Here is a 19,017-nt window from a genome sequence, read left to right as displayed (position 1 = left end):
TCTAGCCTCCTACTACATCATACTGGCATTCTTGAACTACTTAAACCATATTAGTGAATCACATTAAAAACAAAAGCGCTCTGGAACCCATTGGTTCTATCTCATAGACTTCCTGAAGGGCTGCACCTGAGTGATCCACATTCTATACTAATTCTACAATAATCAGATCACCATATCCTATGTCTAATCATCTTGTTGAATGGAGGGCCCAGGTGGAAAGTCTGGAAAAAGCCAAGGAAGATCTAACTGACTTGATTTAAAACCAGAAATTGCTGACATCATGCCAGAACTTCCGACTCCCCTTTTGCTACGGTGAATGGCTATTATATTAGACACCCTTAAGTCTTTCCTAATCATGCTAACTTAATGCCATTATTGCTATAGAGTTTTTCATCATGTTTAACCAATATTCTTCTTCCTATGGTTAAAACTTATTTCCTCTCATTTTGTAATCCAAGGAGATGCCAAAAAAGCTGGTCCTCATTCTCTGTATAACATCTTCTAGCATTTCTGAATACAATGTTAACACATCTACTCACTGTGAAACGTTAGTATACTGATGAAACAAACAAAGGGACTAGAGAAAAGGAAAACATTTAAAATATGGCTTAATGAAGCGGACATGAAGAAATAAACGTATGTAATTGTTAATGACCATCTCACAAAGATGTAATATAATGATTAACTAAATTTTAACCTATTTATTTTCAATAGATAATATGCAAATAAAATAGCTAACAGAAAAGTCATAACTACAAGAGGCTATCTTCTAATGCTTTCAAAGGCTAGAAAAAGACATTTGTTACATCACCTTATTTTTTTTTCATTATTTCATAAAAAGATTAATATCTTCTTTTAATAACATTCATTTGATCTTTTTTAAATTAAGAACTAAATAAAAATAGTATCACGGGGCACCTGGACAAAATATTAGAGGCAGCAATGGAGAGAAAAAGCCAAGATTTCAGTTCCAAGCTTTCATCAAGTTACAAACAAGTGGGCCTAATTATTCATATTTTAAATTATGAAAAATCACTCAACAATGCCCTCTTAAAATGAAATTGGCCACAAAGAATTATTCTCTACACTGAATAAGGCAAACAAAACCAATCAGGGATGAATGCACTAGAAAGCCACTCAAAAGGACATTCATTTAATTTGGCCATTCATTCTCTTTAAATAAGAGTCAGTTACCAAATATGAAACATGTACTATACACAGGAAATGTAATCAAGAACTGAATGAAATTAGTTCATGAGATCAACCTAAGAGATTCATTTTTTAAAAATAACTATATTCAGATGATAGGTTGCCAAATACAGTTTCATATCTTCTAAGCTAAATTTATAATTAAAGCTTGCAGGAATCCATCTTGTGGCAAATATTAACTCTACTTTTCCCAAAAAAGAATCCTTAGGTCATATAACCAAAACGAAATTGTAATCACTTTTGGGTTATTGTAATCACATCTGGTGATTGCTAGATGCCACCTACACAAGGATTCCAACATATAGTATTCCAATATACAATACTCCATGGATCTGTCATAGGGGTAGGGGGTGACATCCCCTCCATTAATGATAATCACAAACCCTTGTAAGTAGTCTTTGAGAGTTGCTGTGGTCAAAAAATGTTTTTTGCTGCTAACCTGGTGGCCAACTTCTTTTGCATTTAGCAAGTTGACCCCTTGACGATACTTGATTTTGAGCTTGACAGTACCTAGCAAAGTTTACAGCCCTCAGGGATCCACCATTACCTCTGTGACATGGTAAGAGAGTCAGCGGATGGACAAACTCACCACTTGTGTCAACCCCTTACGCTGGGATTTGGTGAAAAGTTGTACGAGACTATATACTTAAATCACAGTGTGAAGACGATCATTATTTTGACTTCATTTGTGGTTACACCACATGTGTTCCTAACTGGGGCAGTCATAGCTTTTAATGTCCTCTCTCCAGAATTAAAGCATTCACTGGCTGAAAAATTAGGTAAGATATTGAAGTTCATGAAACCTGAATCTGTGCGTTCCTAACAGATGTATATATAACAAGCTGGCCGTATCTCTCCCCTCGCCTCCTTTTAAAAAATCTCCAAACATTTATTAGAGAAATATCTTGAGGAATATATATTATATTTTTTTATTAATTTTATAATTATAAAAAATTTTTTTGACAGTACATAAGCTTGAGTAATTTTTTTTTATAACATTATCCCTTGTATTCATTTTTCCAAATTTCCCACCCTCCCTCTACTCCCTCCCCTAGATGACAGGCAATCCCATACATTTTACATGTGTTACAGTATAACCTAGATACAATATATGTGTGTAAATCCCATTTTCTTGTTGCACGTTAAGGATTGGTTGAGGAATATTTCTTAACTCTTAGGTAACACTTTCTCTGTGAGTTAAAACAAAACCAATAGACAATATTCTCAGAAAGGAAAGTCACAAGGCAGGGGATTAAAAAAGCAATATCCACTATTGACAGCATAATGTGAAACTCAAATACAACTCTTCAAGATAAAAAATAAAACCTAATACCAATGGGAAAATTTAAGGCCTTAGAATCTGAACAAGCTGCTTGACACTTTAGGCTCACAGGCCACTGGGAATCCCTCTGGTTTCCTTCTGGAATCCTGCAGGTTCACTACACCACATCCTCACAGGAAGAATCCACTCCACATGATGCAAGCTTCTCTATAGGTGTTCACCAGGGGAGCCCTCAAACAGGGTCTGTTATCCCTAACTCTCTTTCCAAGATAAGCCCATTTCCTTTTCTGATCAGACATTTGCAGAAGAGTGTTTTCTATGCCTCTGCTTAGCAACATCCATAACATTACAACACTTCAGAAGTCACCTTACATCAGTGAGGAACTTGAGTTCTGATCTTATCTCTGTTGTCAAAGCTAACAGATCACATATTTAGAAGCGGAAAGGGTCTAGGAGATTATTTTTACAGATAAGAAAACTAAGGTGCAGAGCAGTAAAATTCCTTTCCCAAGATCCCCGGCAGGAACTGGGCTCAGACCACAGGCTCTTTCCAGGTCTGCAAGTGAAATCCACAGGCCGGGGACCAAATCCAAGCTGCCGGTGCCTCCTGTGCACATGGTTTACATCCTCTCGGCCTTCTCCTCATCCACAAAAGCATTTAGGAAGTGCCCACTTCCTGGCACTTTGCAAGAAAACCAGGTGTGAAGGCCCCATGCTGGGGACTGGAGAGCCAAAGACAGAGTCCTCCCCTGTCATGATAGAGCACGCCATGCCCACAGACAGAAAAATGCAAGATATATATGAAGCAGACCCGGGGAATCGTAGCATGGAAGGCATTAGCAACAGGGAAGGTTGGCACAGGCGCATAGGGAGTGACACTTGACTTGAACTCAAAGGAAACAAGGGATTCCCTGAGGCAGAAGGGGACAGATTTCACAGTCTGGCATTCCCCTTTCATTGATTCCCAATGTGTGCTACTCCTTGTTCCTCCTCAGGCTTCCACTCCTCTGTGGTCTTCTCTTTGGACTGCTGAGCCCTTGGCCCAGTCACCATTCACACTCAAGAGAAGTCAGATCCCACTCCCCCTTCTCCAGGCTTCTCCATTCCTTGCCCATGTGTGGCTCCCCTTCCTGCCATTCCATGCTTTCCGACTTCCATTTATGTGTCTTTCACCATGAGGATGCAAGGTAATGGGAGGTAAGGAGTAGGGTTTTTTGGTTAATATCAGAACTCCTTAGATCCTGTATGTTCAAATATAATCTTTAGGCCAAAGATTTCAAGGTCTACATATCCAACCCTTATTTCTCCTAAACTCCAGAGGGAGGGAGGGAGGGAAAGAGAAGGAGAGAGAGGGGAAGGGAGGGAGGGAAAGAGAAGGAGAGAGAGGAAGGGAGGGAGAAAAGGAGAGAAAGAAAAAGAGAGAGAGAAAAAATGGAAGAGGGAGGAAGAGAAAGAACATTTGCTAAATATTTCCCAGGTGCCTAGCACTGTGCTAAGTGCTGAGCTCACAGAGAAAACCAAAAACAGCCCCTTCTCTTAAGGAGCTTACATTATAATGGAGGAGGGGGAAGTAGCATGTGAATAATTATTTACATACAAGCATACTTGGAAGGTGGTCCTAGAGTGAAGGCACCAGCTTTTGGGGAGACTGTGAAAGTCCTCCTGTTAAAGTTGGGGTCTATAGGGAGCCTATGGGGCAGAGAGGGGAATGTTCCAGGTATGAAGTGCAGCCTGGCAAGGAGATGGAGCGCCATGGAGGAGGGCTGGCAAAGAGGCAATGTCCCTGGATTATAAACTCCATAAGGCAGCCAGTGCTCAGCTTACTAAGGACCAAACAAACGGTTCCATTTCATCCTGGAGGTAACAGGGAGACACAGGAGTTCCCTGAAAAGAGAAGCAACGGGGCGGGCCTACATTTGAGGGAAACCACTTTGGGGGCTGAGTGGAAAAGGCTGGAGCAGGAGGGGTTGTGGGACAGGTCGGAGGGGATGCAGTGAATGTGTGAGTGGACAGATACACAAAGGATAATGGCCGAGCAGAAACAAGGTTTGACAATAGAATAGATTAGGTCAGGAGGTGAGAGGGGCCCTGAGGTTTGGAGTCGGGACACTAGGAAGATGGGGTGCCTTCAATAGTATGAGGCAAACTGGGAAGAGGACCGCGTTTTAGGGGAAGGATAAGTGAGCTGGAATGCCCAAAGAACAGTCAATCAAAATGTCCAGCAGGCAGCTGGAGATGGGCAACGACGGCTCAAGAGAGGGATTAGGGCAGACACCTTATGTGGGAACCGGCTGCTCGGGCTCCATGACAGAACCCTTTGATGAGCTTACCAAATGAAATGCACAGAGGAAGAAGAGGAGTGAGCCCGGTGTAAAGCTCTGGGGTCCGAGAGGGTCTGGTGGGACAGGCAAGAGTACCAGAGAGAACTGAGTCATGGAGTCTCAGTGTGGAGGCAGCATTCAGGAGGAGAAAATTGTCAGTAGGGCCAGGGAGGAGCAGGACTGAGGAAAAGGCCCAAAGTTTTATCAAATAAGAGATGGCTGGTGAGAGTGGAGGGAACAGCTGCTGTTGAGCAATGGAGTCAGGAGAAGAGATGAGTGCATGGAGAAAGAGAGAGAGACAAGCACACAGAGAGAGCTTTCCCAAGAGTCCGGCCAAGAGACAAGATGGAGAGGGAGGGAGTGGAATGCTCAGCTTAAGCCAAGGGTTCTTAAAAGACAGAGACCACCTGGTATGTCTGCAAGTGTCTAGGAAGGAGAAGGGAGAGAGCCAGAGACTGAAAAGCAGTAAATATAGTGGTGGGAGCAACTCTGGACAGAAGGAGATGGGATCAAGTATGCACATTGAAAAGCTGACCTTGGGCCAAAAGAAGGGTGCCCTCTCCTTGAAGGGGAGGACGGTGTGTGCAGGAAGACAGGAGAAGGGAGAAAACAGAAGACTCAGAGAATAGGTTCCATATTCTCAGTGAATAATGCACTACTGATGGAGCTGTGAACTGATCCAGCCATTATAGAGCGATTTGGAACTGGGCCCAAAGGTGTGACTGGCTCAGTGATGTCCCAAAGACATCATAATAAGGGAAAGGATCACCTTTGTGAAAAGGAAGCTCTTTTTGTAGCAGCAAAAAATTGGAAATCAAATGGATACCCATCAACTGGGAATGGCTGAATGAGTTGTGTATATCAATGTAATAGGATGCTACTGCTCTATAAGAAATGATCAGCAGGCTGATTTCAGAAAAGCCTGGAAAGACTTACATGAACTGATGCTGAATGAAGTGAGTGGAACCAGGAGAACATTGTAGACATTGACAACTAGATTATGAGATAACGATGATAAACTTAGCTCTTCTCAGCAATGCAGTGATTCAAGTTAATTCCAACAAGCTTGACATAGAAAATGGCTTCTACATCCCGAGAAAGAACCATGGAGATTGAATGCAGACTGAAACACACAATTCTTACCTTTTTGTGGTTTGCTTTTTCTCTTTCATGGTTTTTCCTTTTTGTTCTGATTTTTCTTTCAGAACATGACTCATATGAAAATATATTTAAACTGATTGTACAGATATATAACCTATATCAGATTGCCTGCTATCTTGGGGAGAGGGAGCTAACTGAGGGAGAGAAAAAATTTGGAACTCAAAATCTTACAAAAAGGAATTTTGAAAATTATTCTCACATGTAATTAGAAAAATAAAATATTGAAATTAAAAAAAAATAAAATGTGTAGGAAGAAGAGGAAAAAAAAAATATTTTCAGTGAAATACTAACAAAGCCCTTATCTGAGAGGGGGAAGAAAGGGGACGCCGTGGAAGCACTTGAGGAGAAAGAAAAAAGTTTGCAATAGGCAGCAAATGAAATTAGAACAAATCAATTATTCTCTAGTTGGTCTTCATCTTCACTCCAATAAGCAACCAATGGAGGGAAATAAACTCTTCTCCAGATGAAATGGACCAAAAAAAATATGTTTTGATAGAAGTTGAAAATTTGGTGACGAAGCAAAATTCTACAAATTCTTGTCTAAGTAAGAAGGAGTTCAGCATTTACTTCAGGATAATATGAATGAGAAGTTTCACTCATAGGAAGCCAAAGAATAACAAACTTTAAAAACAAGCCAGGACTACATTCTGTCAGAAGCAGATTAGGCAAAGCACAGGAATAGAATAGATTTTGTCTCCCAAGATACAAAATCTAACAGAATCAGCATCGAATTCTCATGTCTAACAACCAAAAAGTTATCTCATAAACAACTACTGCCTCTGAGACCCAGCTTGAAGGGAAAAGAGAGATAATAAAAAAACTAAATAAAGAAAATTGCAAAAACCAGGAGATGTTTGGGAAAAAAGAACAAATATTATGTCTTGTAAACCTACCTAAAATCAATATCCAGCAGAAGGCTTTTAACGTCAGACTCCTTGTCGCCTGATGCTTTCAATCTGATCAGCTCATGCAGCCTGAAGCAATTAATGAAAGCAATTTAGTAAGAAATTACCAACACCACAGACAGCAAAAAAAAAAAAAAAAAAAAAAAAGCTGAAATGATTAATCTTTTCCAATGTTTGAAAGCTTGGTTCCACAAAACTTTCAATGAAATAAGCAATGGGATTTGGACAGGTTTTTCAAAATCAACTTATCAGTTTTGTTAATGTTTAAAACACAGTGTGGCTTTTCCTTATCTAAAACAGAGTGGGGACAAAAAAATTTTTTTTCATAAAAATGATAGAACACACAAATCTTTCCAAGAAAAGGCAAAAAACCCTTTAAAAAGAAAAATAATGAATATTAATGAGTATTATTTTCTTTCTCTTAATGTCCTAAACTGCATTTGGCAAGTATAGCTGTTAGAGAATATGATGCCATATATGAAATCCCCACTCCTGTTTGGCACAATACTACAGGCCCCCGCATCGGTGGCCTACAGATGTTTCTCCAAAAGAAACTAACAGAGATGGGTTCTACCTCCTTGATGTCAAGAACTATACTGTGTATCACTATGGCTAATCGGGTACTTGCACAAATCAATTCAATAAAGATCCATTTCTAGTGATGATAGAATTTTTAAAAATTAACATACCTTGGTGTTCCAACACACAAAACTTTTCTGAATCCAAGAGTAGAAATTAGGTCCAGTAAGAACTGGCAACTTCTGTCTGTGAACAAATACTGAGCATTTGTCTTCTTATTCTCCAGTGGATAGAGGAGTTGACTGGGTCTCTTTAACTGAGCAATGGAGATATCATAAAGTACCTGGTGATCACCATGCTTTCCCCAATCATCTGGTAATAGCAACTGTTGACATCTTTGGCAAAACTTCCTTTGAGATAAAGGCAGCTCAATAAACTTCCAATACCTTCAACAATACAATTGAAGAAGACAGAACAAATTTTAAGTCAGTTTCTATGGAAAACACTGGACAATTAATATTTTAATATTAAAAAAGTACATTTTAAAACCCAAAAGATTTGAAAAATGGACAAGAAAAATACATCGGTTATAATTTATATCTAGTTGAATAAGTACAAAGTAGAAAAGAATCAGCAATTTCATAAGAATGAAGATACTCCAATTTAGCCCCTGAATGGAGATCAATATCCATTTTAAATGTGAATTTAATATATAACTCCAACTGAGGTCACTATTACAACTATAATGTTTAAACCTATTGACAAATCTTTATATTTCTGGCTTTAAATGTTAAAATAGTCTTACTTGGTGTGTTAGTCATTACAAAATGAAAAGTTACGGTCATTCTTCAAGCTCTTATGGCATACTTAGCAAGAAAAATAACCTTCTAAAGAAAAGATGTTTGCTATAAAGGAATTCTATTCTCAGCAATATTGATGAAGCCCAGTTAAAAGGTGATTATGTCCAACAATCCTTCGTCCCAAAAGACAGAAATGGCTCATAATGCAGATCGTGTTCAAAGTCTACTCCATGAAAGAGCTGATGTGACTTTTTTTTTCCTTTAAGAAGATTGTCATAAGGCCCAAATGAGATGTTTCCAATCATTTTTACATCCACTTTCAAAATCGGCATTCTTTAGAATTTATTGTTCTTGTGCAGAAGTCGGCAGAGGCAAAAACAACTAGTCATTGTCAGTGTTTAAAAAATGTAGATTGCTTTCATGCTTGTCAATGCACATCAGTTATGAAGTGAAAGGGGGGGAAAAAAAGCAATTATGAAGCACTCACTATGAGCCAGGCACTGTGCATGAATTCAGGATTCATTAACCAATGGGAACACAGGAAAGGGAGGGAGCAAATCTATCAGTCACAGCAGATGATGGTCAGAAATATCTAAATCCAGTTACGTCAAATGGTTCTCCAAAGGATCCCTAGAGTTTGGGTAGATTCTTGTGATTTCGATGAAACTAAGTCTTGAGACTTCACCAGATACACAATGAACTAAACATAAAGTCTGTGTAATCAATCACATTTCATCTAAGCACCAAGTCTTATGTTAAACTTTGGCCTTGACTTTGGAGCACTGATGTCAACAAAATTTAAAATCATACATTCAGAGCTGAAGCTTGGAGACTACCTAGTTCAATACTCTAATTTTATAGATGAGACCCAACAGGGTAAATCACTTTACAACATTACAAAGGAATAAAGGGGAAGGAATTGGATTCAAACTCACATTTACTGACTGCTACTCTGATACCCTTTTCTATTACAACACACTGCTTGACTAGATGATAAAGCGAATGCTTCTGTCCCTAGAATTGCCCTTTGGATGACCTCTAGATATTGGAAAAAACTTCAGGGATTCAGTAATCAAAGCAGCAGTAGGGAAAAAAGCTGGTAAGGCAAGGGAGAAGCTAGAACTCAGCCAACCAATCATACATTTTAATCACATTTTACATTTTTGTTCAGGAACTAAGCCTCGAGGGGTTTCTAGGGAAATCATAGAACTGATCAGAGGCCTTGAGTTGAATAGTCTACTCAAAGGAGCCATTCTCTGGTCACTAAAAAAAGTCCACACTGCTCTCTCATGACCTTCCTTAGGTTCGACGGTCGAGACCAATGTACACGTTATCTCATCAGGTCACACAGACAGAGTGAGCTACCTGAAGTAATAGGGTAGAGTAGACAGAGTGCCCACCTCTGATACATATGCCTGGGACCCTGAGCAAATCATGCAGCCATGTGTATCCCATATAGACCATATGTTACTGAATAGAAATTGATCTGCACTGGATAAAGAACTTTCTTCAGTGATATTTTCCTACAACGACAAAAAGGTCAAAAGCTTTGCTTAGGTCTCTAGCCAAGCAAAAAATTGATCATGTCCTTACATAGTTTCAGTTTCAAAGTTTATAGTAAAAGTCTATAAGGGACGTACAATGACCATTTCTTTAAAGGGCACATTACCAAATCATAAGGCTACTGGAAAAAAAATCTGGAACTGTATTCAAATTACTAGCTACATTAAAATGTTTTTATTTTGATAAATTTTGTCATCAAAATATAAGGATTAATATTGCTATTCCAAGTTTATAGCATATGGATCATATTTTTAAAGAAATATTTATCCCCACTAGCATAAACTGCATTTATTCTTATTGGTGGTAGTTTTATTAATTTTTTGTGGGGGGATGTTGAGATTTCTTGTGTATGCTTTCTTTCTCCTCAAGATAATCATTTGAATAAATCACTAAATTAAGATAATCAGACTTAGGCTTTTAAAAATTTGGTTAGAAGAACATGAAAATTTGAAGAAGTGTTGATTATTCCATTTTTCCTTCCTTATTCATATTTACTACACATACCTAGGAAGGGGAAAAAAAAACATTCATTCTGCTGCTCAGCTCAGCATGATTCACAAATTGCAGGCTAGCATTTTGAAATGTCATTTTTATTGATCTCCATTTGATGTTCCATTTGCCTTTCCCGGAGTAGACAAATTATGTTTATGGTATTTCCCTAATAGCAGACTTTGAAAATCTGAGTTTAAATGAGCACTGAAAAAAAAACAACCGAATGAAATATCAACTAAACAAAGCTATTCTGGATGCACATAAATTAATGCTGATTTTAGCATTCAAATAGGTTCTCACTAGGACTCTATAGGTCACAGTAAGAGTGTGTCAACATCTTTGGTAACGGCATAATGGCACACCTTCAAGAAGCCATGTGAAACCTAAAAGGAAATGCTGATGCTTAACCACAGAAATAAATACATCAGTTGAACTTACTATACCAAAAAACTCTTCCCAAGAGTATAAGAGGTAAGAAAAATAATGATCAGCTCTATTTTGTGGAACCCAAAGAGGAGGGCAATAATATCAGTTCCATAACACAAATCAGATAACATACTATTTAACTTTTTTAGTCATCATTATTCTTTTCCTCCATAATTTTAAAACTAAATTATTTAATCAAAGCACAACAAAACCTTAATAGGAAGTCTATTTTGATTTAGAGAGTATTCTCCTCCATGGAATTTCTTTTTTCTTTTTTTTCCCTGAGGCTGGGGTTAAGTGACTTGCCCAGGGTCACACAGTTAGGAAGTGTTAAGTGTCTGAGACTACATTTGAACTCGGGTCCTCCTGAATTCAGAGCAGGTGCTCTATCCACTATGCCACCTAGCTGCCCCGGATATCATCAATTATTAAGAACCTGAAAACTATTCTCAAGAAAGACTACCACCCAATTGTAAACAACTAAAACAGTCACTTAAGGGTTTTTTTTACTTTCCCTGCCCACCTCTCCAATACTTCATATCTCATAAGAGTACTTTACATGAAAAAGAAGGCATCAAACTTCAGCTAATCTCCTATAATCCTTTTTTCCCCTCAAAGAACCACATTCTGAGAAGAGAAATTTAAGATCTCTAGCTGAGATCTTATCCTTATCACTGAAAAAAGATAACAAAATTGTCTCAATTTTTATAATCACTCCAAATTTAACATTAACCTTTTTTCAATCTTATCTTCCCTTGTTGTTTAGTTATATCTAACTCTTCCTGACCCCATTTGGGGTTTTCTTGCAAAGAATAGTTTGCCATTTCCTCCTCCAGCTCATTTTATAGGTAAAGAAACTGAAAGTGCCTTGTCTAGGATCATTTGAACTCAGGAAGATGAGTCTTCCTAAATCCAGGCCCAACATTTTTTTCACTGAGCCACCTAGCTGCTCAATCCTAACCTGCCTAATTCTAAATAAAGCCCCCTGATTCATCTTATTCACCAAGTAAAATACTTTACAGTCCCAGGGTCTCTCTGTTCACTTCCCCAGCCTCCTAGGGAAAACTATACTTCAGAATTGTTTAAAGGTTTGGCCACAGTGGTTGTTAATTTTAGGGGAAGAGGTTACAGTGAAGTAATCATTAAAAGCAATACAAGAGCAGCACCTTTCTACATACTGCTTGTGAGATAGAGGAGGCTGGCAACGTCTGTTGTATATTTCTCGGGCAGCAAGTCTAGCTTCTGACAACTGAAAAAAGAACATAGATCATGTAAAGAGAAATTCTCAAATATTCTAAAACAATGGTAGGGATATTTTTTACATGAAGAAACATAAAGTCTAACTAGTTAAGATGCCTTATCACCCATTAATTTAAAAAAAAAAAAATCAGAAGAACCTAATGAGTTTTAGGAAAGTCTTTCTTTTTAACCCCTGAAAGCACTAAAATTAACTCATGCAAGAATTTTTATTTGGAGAAAAAGAGTCAACAGGATTCATTTGCTTCAATGTAGCAATGCTGAAAACTCTTCCTTAAATGTCTTAGAAATTTTTATATTATTTCCCATACCATATTCTCTCCATTATCTCAATTTCATAGAACTAAAATTTATCATTCAGAATTCAAAAATGTAAAATTAATCACAAGGCCATTTTCAACATCATTAAAGGAAGAGTTTTTAGGAGAAGCTAGATAGTACAGAGGATAGAGTAGCAGCCCTGAAGTCTGGAGGACCTGAGTTCAAATCTGACCTCAGTCACTTAATACTTCCTAGCTGTGTGACCTGGGCAAGTCACTTAACCCCAATTGCCTTGGGGAGGAGGAGGGGAATACTGAAAGATGGAGTTTTTTATTAGCAATGGTCATGACAATCTTCAATATCTCATTGGGGAAACAACAGCTAGTCTACTGGATTAAAATATTAATTAATTAATTAATACATATATTATTAACATATTAATACATATACGTTAATTAATTAATACATTAATACATATATCTGGCAAATACTACAGAAAGACAATAACCTGGGCCCAGAACCCAACAGGAAAAAAAAGAATGGCACTAAGGATATTTAAAATGTTCTTTTAATAAATCTTAAGTTGCCCCTAACACAAAGACCTATCTTTTTATTTATCTTTTGTTTGTTTGTTTTTGGCAAGGCAATTGGGATTAAGTGACTAGACCATGGTCAGATAGCTACTAAATGTTAACTGTGTAAAGGCAGATTTGAACTCAGGTTTTGCTGACTCTAGGGCCAGCGCTCCATCCACTGCACAATCTAGCTGCCCCAAAACATATGTTTTTGACATCTATGTCTTGATAATTATAGAACTTGGAATATCATAATCTTGAAAAAAATAAAAGTTACAGATTATCCAAAAAGCAATGGGGAAATGCATGGGCATAAACAGGTTGCATCGTATTTCCAATAAAAACTTATGTGAAAGAAGTAGCATAAAAAACAACATCCAGGAAATTCTGATTATTAAAATCGGTGGGCAAATTCATGCGATGAGAGTAAGGGAATGAAATGTGGAGAGTCAGTACTAGTACTAGGACTCTCGAAATATAAAAAGACCTAAAGGAAGGCCTCCAGCAAGTTTTCTGTGTAACAGAATATGACAGGTTGAAAAAGTGTGAATTCTCCTTAACTTTCATACTGTTACAACCTTAAATGTTCTTTTAAAAGACTGCTTTGATTCATAAAGGCTGATTGATGGAGGTCTTTATTTGAATCCTATTTTTGTATAACTTGACTGTTTTATCTTTCAGGGAATGATCGCTTGCCAGAATCCTGATAAAAGAAAATAGAATTTATGTGACCAAATATAGGAAAATATCAATTAAAAGCTTTCATTTTGTACAATTATACAATCATATACGTATCATGCCATCGTATGCAGTTTTATATCCGTGCTGTTTGGTTCTTCATTCTTGAAGAGGACCACGACATCGGGGAAGTGATACCATGACAAGCAAATGAACTGGATTTAAGTGAGGGCAAAGTCTCCTGGCTCACTTTCTCCTCCACAGCCATGATCAGCATGCCTGCAGATGGCCCTGGATGTTTTTATATACGTACACCTATCAGTGTGCATACACGTATATAACACCTTGCTATGGGTTTTAAATTTTACCCAAGCATTAAAAGAAAGAGGGCTAGATTTTCAAGACAAGGATTTCACTGACCAATAATTAATATCTTTGTAAAGATAAAAGTTCACTAATCCTCGTCTCTAACCATAAAAGATTAGGGCACCACGTTCATGGCATAATGGAAAGGGATGTATGTAAGGCAGGATTTGGCTCTTTGTTACCTATGTGGCCCTAGGTAATAATAACAAGAAGTGGCATTTATACAGTGCTTTAAGATTTGAAAATAACATTTTTTACATAGGTTACCTTTTTTGAAACTCACAATAGACTTATAACCCGTAGTTTTAAAGCATCATTGTGGCCCTCTCAGTTTTAAATCTGTATCTGTAACATGAATGAGTCGGACCACTTTACCTCAAAGATCTCTAAATCCTATGATCTCTCTCAGACACAAGACAGTGAAAATGTCACTGACTAGAAATCAGAGACCTGAGTTCTAATCTTATCTCTTGTCTTTAAGTAGCTGTGTTACTTTGAACAAATCTCTAGGAGCCACAAGTTTCCCCATCTTTATTATTTTTTTCAATTAATTAATGTATTGATTTATTTGTCGCTGAGGCCATGGGGTTAAGTCAGGGTCACACAGCCAGGAAGGGTTAAGCGTCTGAGGCGCCACCTGGCTGCTCGGGTCCCCATCTTTAAAACATGATCTATAACGTCCTACAATGCTAATTTCCTATGACATCATATTCAAAATCTCTTCTTAGGCATTCCATGTCACTGCATCGGGGCCTGTTGATTTCATCAGCGCGGGGAGTCCTGGAACTGGCTTTGGGACAGTCCCTTTATCACAAGCGCCCTTGCTAAGTCTTAGAGAGTGGCCCGGGTCCCAGAGGCGTTATCTGTCATTACACACCCCTTTTAAGTTTCAGAAATCAAATCTGAATCCGGGATTACCCCGCAAGTCCAAACCCCATCTGCTCTCAACTCCCTCTTACCGAAACAGGAAACATAAAAAACAAACCCCAGCGTATCTCCAAAAGCTCATACCTTTTCGTCTTCCCACTGAAAGAAATTACAGTCTTTTCGATCTCTACAAGCTGAGCAAGCGTAAAACCTCCGGGCCTCTTCTTTCCCTTGGCTCACCTTTACAAACAGAAGAGTAGGACCTAGACAACAAAAATGAACAGCATCATCAGGTCTTGCACAAGAAAAGTTTGCACAGCTCCACCTAAAATCGCTAGTTTTCATGTTCATGGAAAAGCTTTTTGGGTTTGGTTTGGTTTTTTATTAAAAGGTAGTAGGGCCGAGTCTGGCATCGGAAAACTCGTACTGTGGATGAAATCCCACTTTTCTGTACCATCTGGGGTGCCGATATTTAACTGCCTCAGATCACCTTTTCCCCCCTGTAAAACAGGCTGGTTTCTACCATTCCTTGGCGCTAACTCTATCATTTTGACTAATTTAACAAGATTTCTGCGGAGCAGCTTTCAGTCACCAATCATCTAAATATGTCATCTTTTGGAAGTCGGACAAATTCGCTTAAAAATGAAATGTGCGCGTGAAGCTCAGTGGCAGGGGGGGGGGGGGGGAGAAGCCTCTTTCCTTACGACACATCGTAAAGCACTTTTAAGGCTTCAGAACTTTCCCCAAACTTCCCTGGGAGGTGGACCTGATCTGCAGCCCGCAATCGGGCGTTCACGGGGCCTGGCGCGCGTTCCCACAGCCACAGAAGGCAAGCTGTGGATGAGGGGAAGCGTCCCCGTTCCCCCGGTTTCCGTGTCCCGCACGCCAGGACGCTCTCAGAAATCCCCGAGCTGCTCTCGGTGTGGCGGGCAGCCCCCAGGGGAAGCCTGTCTCGCTCCCGGGCCCACGCTCTCCCCGCCTACACAGGGGAGCCAGCCGGTTCGCTCCGAGCCCGGGGGGCAGAAAGCCCGGTGCTTGCAGGGCTCGGAGGGATTCGCCAGGGGCCCGAAGGCGCCCATACCGCGGACAAACACGAACGAAGAGTCCGGAAGCATTTCCCGGAAGGGTTCACGGGACACGGTTTATAGGGAGGGGAGGGGGGCCTTGGAGACCACCCCACTATCATTTTACTGATAAGGAAACTGAGGTCCTTAAGTATCACGTGATTGTACCAGCGGCCCCTCGGAAACGATAGGGAGAAGGGGGGGTGGTTGGCCAGGAAGGGCCCTCCACGCCCCCAAGACCCACCGTGGGGACATTGAGGAGGAGAGCCCGACGTATCTTGAGAAACCAGCACCTCCACCCCTGACCTCCCGCTCCGCCCCGCAGCCTCGACCACGGCCGCCGCCGCTTCCTCCTCCGCCATGGTTGCTCCCTCTTCGCTCCTGGGGGCCGCCATCTTGCCGCCACGATCCCGAAAGCCTCAGCGGCCAACGACGACGCGCCTCCCGACGTGGGCTAGAGCGTCGTCGGACGCTACATGTCGCCCCCGCGGGTCCTGGAAGACTCATTACAGCCGCAGGGGCTGCTGCGTCTTCTTGCCCCCTGTAGGAAGGGAGTCACTGTGGTTCCCAGAGCTGGAGGCCGTGCCAGTCGGCTTGACCTGGGTCTTGCCTCTGGCCCCCGATGGCTCTGGAGGAGCGAGGCTGGTGGCTTTGTACAGCTGCCCCTCACTGAAACCCGAGTCACTTGCCAATCAAGGCATCCCCCTGCTAATGCCATTGGTGATGCCTTCAAGAGCCCAGAATTGGCTCCCGGCCTCCAGACGGCTGAGAACAGGGCCGTCCCATCCATTGCCGGCCCCGGAGCTAGTCCTCTCCCAAACAACACCCTAAGATGGCGCTGTTGTGTGGCTGCCATATCATCATTTTGAGTCCCACGGGTTCCCAACCAGGGGCCCCTGGAGAATAACTACCAGGCACCTGCGAGTCCATCTGCGGATCGAGCGTTGTTATTCTGGTTTTATTTAGAGGCAACAAAAATATGCTTGAGTCGGTAGGTAGTCGTTATTCCTCCAAATAGCCCAGCAATCTGGGAACTCCACGCAAACGTTTTGGCTCTCTCTGTATGGCAGAAAAGAAGTCGGAACGCTGTTCTTTTTCTTTTATGGGGAGTTTATGGCCCCTTATTGTAAAGTTCGGATTGACATGGTACAATACTACACAGATATTTTATGCATTTCTGAGTTCCCACACTTTTTCTGAGTCGTCGGCTGGCCTGCATGTTGTCATCCACCAAACTCCGCAAAAGTCCTATTTAATTTCTTCTGCTGATCCACAATGTATCAAACCCAGGAAGGGGAAACTGACAATATGGAAGGGAGAAATGGACAAACAGACTTTTTGTGGCCTGAATAATGCCCCACACTACATGTATTCTTTTTTAAAATTTTATTTAGAATTTTTTTTTCACAGTATATATGCATGAGTAATTTTTTTTATAACATTATCCCTTGTATTCATTTTTCCAGATTTTCCCCTCCCTCCCTCTACTCCCTCCCCCCATGACAGGCAATCCCATACATTTTACATGTGTTACAGCATAACCTAGATACAATATATGTGTGTAAATCCCATTTTCTTGTTGCACGTTAAGTATTAGATTCCGAAGGTATATTTAACCTGGGTAGACAGACAGTAGTGCTAACAATTTACATCCGCTTCCCAGTGTTCCTTCTCTGGGTGTAGTTGTTTCTGTCCATCATTGATCAACTGGAGGTGAGTTGGCTTTTCTCTATGTTGAAGATTTCCACTTCCATCAGAATACATCCTCATACAGTATTGTTGTTGAAGTGTACAGGGATCTTCTGGTTCTGCTCATTTCACTCAGCATCAGTTGTACATGTATTCTGTGTGTGGGGGGGGGACCAGACCTTTGATTTCATCGGCTCACAGAACCCCTGCTGAGAGAGCACCCCTATCAATGTGGAAATGCAGATAATTAGTAAGTTTGGAAACAGAATTCAACTCTGGGTGTTCTTCTCTCCAAGTCCAGCTTAAGATAGTACCCCTATCTATACCGAAGCTGCCTTCCCTTTATGCCTCCTCTATATTTTCAAAACTTATAGGAAAGCTGTGGAGATCTTTTTTAAAAATCCAAAATGATTTTTTAAATTGCTGAACTGATAGTAGTTTTTTGTCATATATTTTATATAAGGATACTAATTTTTTTTAATGTACTTACTAGGTGCCTATTCTGTGCACCAGGAGTTTTAAAAACATGATTTGATCCTCACAACAACCTTTAGAGGTAAGTCCTATTATTATCTCCTCTGATCCTCACAACAACTCTGGGAGATAATTACTATTACCATCCCATTTTACAGATGAAGAACTGGGCAAACAAGTTAAGTGACTTGTCCAGGGTCACACAGCTACTAAATGCCTGAGGCTAACTTGAAATTTTACAGTTGAGGAGGCTGAGATAGAGGTTAAGTTCTCTACCTAGGGCCACACAGCTAGAAAGTGTATAATATGGAATTTAAACTCAGATCTTCTTATTTCCAGCATAGCTAGTTGGTACAGTGGATGTAGAGTTGGGTCTGAAGTCCAGAAGTCCTGGGTTCAAATCCGGTCTTAGACACTGTGTGACCCTGGGAAAATGACTTAACCCTGTTTGTCTCAGTTTCCTCATCTGTAGATTGAGCTGGAGAAAGAAATGGCAAAGCACACCAGTATCCCTGCCGAGAAAATCCAGACTGAGATCATGCAGAGTTGGACCCTAATGAACAACAATTTCTTATCTCCAAGGTCATCATCACTCCATCCACTGTACCACCTAGCTTGTCACACATTCAAAAAGCTTGCAGATCCAGTCATTTAGACCACGGCCCTAATAGTAACAAGAGAGAAGCCGAGTCCTACAGAGGAGACCCAGCCAACTTAGAAAGATCAGGCTTTGGGCCTCCAAAGTCTCTGAGAACTCAGGCTCTGAAAACTCTTTGCTTGTTTTTTTTAGATTCGTTGTGGGTTCTTTGGGGTGATAAATTTCTCAACTCATGTTCCAAGCCCCAACTCAAGCAATTCTATTATATTTACAGACCATGCTGAGCTAATCCAACAACAAAAGCATTTAATTATACAGTGTAAATAACAGGAAAGCTCCTAGAAGAATGCAAATGAGAGATTGGAAAAGTGCTTAGCACAATGCCTGGCACAGAGTAGGCTTTTTCTCTGACCCCAACGCAAGGAGGCACACCTTTCTATACCCCCCCAGGTGGAAGATGGGAAAAAAATCTCTGAAGAAAACTTGGGGGAAGGGGAGGTAGAATCACAA

The 19,017-nt window shown here is 40.3% G+C and overlaps 1 protein-coding gene across 5 annotated transcripts in view; it reads right to left on the bottom strand.

Moving 5' to 3' along the window:
• ZCCHC4 (zinc finger CCHC-type containing 4) overlaps nt 1-16,164 on the bottom strand; it is a 50,330-nt gene extending 34,166 nt beyond the window's left edge. For 2 of the 5 annotated variants that reach the window (XR_012483601.1, XR_012483600.1), the window contains exons 1-5: nt 15,991-16,164; nt 14,827-14,945; nt 11,845-11,927; nt 7,568-7,843; nt 6,867-6,947 (exon numbers count right to left, since the gene is read on the bottom strand). Coding sequence is in view for 2 of the 5 variants with exons in the window: in XM_074276197.1 (XP_074132298.1) it covers nt 6,867-6,947; nt 7,568-7,843; nt 11,845-11,927; nt 14,827-14,945; nt 15,991-16,141 (710 nt within the window). In the remaining 3 variants the exon portion in view is untranslated. Of the gene's footprint in view, nt 1-6,866; nt 6,948-7,567; nt 7,844-11,844; nt 11,928-14,826; nt 14,946-15,763; nt 15,941-15,990 lie in introns of those variants that run through there. The other 3 variants (XR_012483599.1, XM_074276197.1, XM_074276199.1) reach the window with 2 other exon arrangements.
• Between the last annotated feature and the right edge of the window lie 2,853 nt (nt 16,165-19,017).

The sequence above is a fragment of the Sminthopsis crassicaudata genome, chromosome 6 (assembly GCF_048593235.1).
Source record: "Sminthopsis crassicaudata isolate SCR6 chromosome 6, ASM4859323v1, whole genome shotgun sequence".
Lineage (NCBI taxonomy): Eukaryota > Metazoa > Chordata > Mammalia > Dasyuromorphia > Dasyuridae > Sminthopsis > Sminthopsis crassicaudata.
Note: the sequence above shows the minus strand (reverse complement) of the source record. Positions and strands in the feature narration are given on the sequence as shown.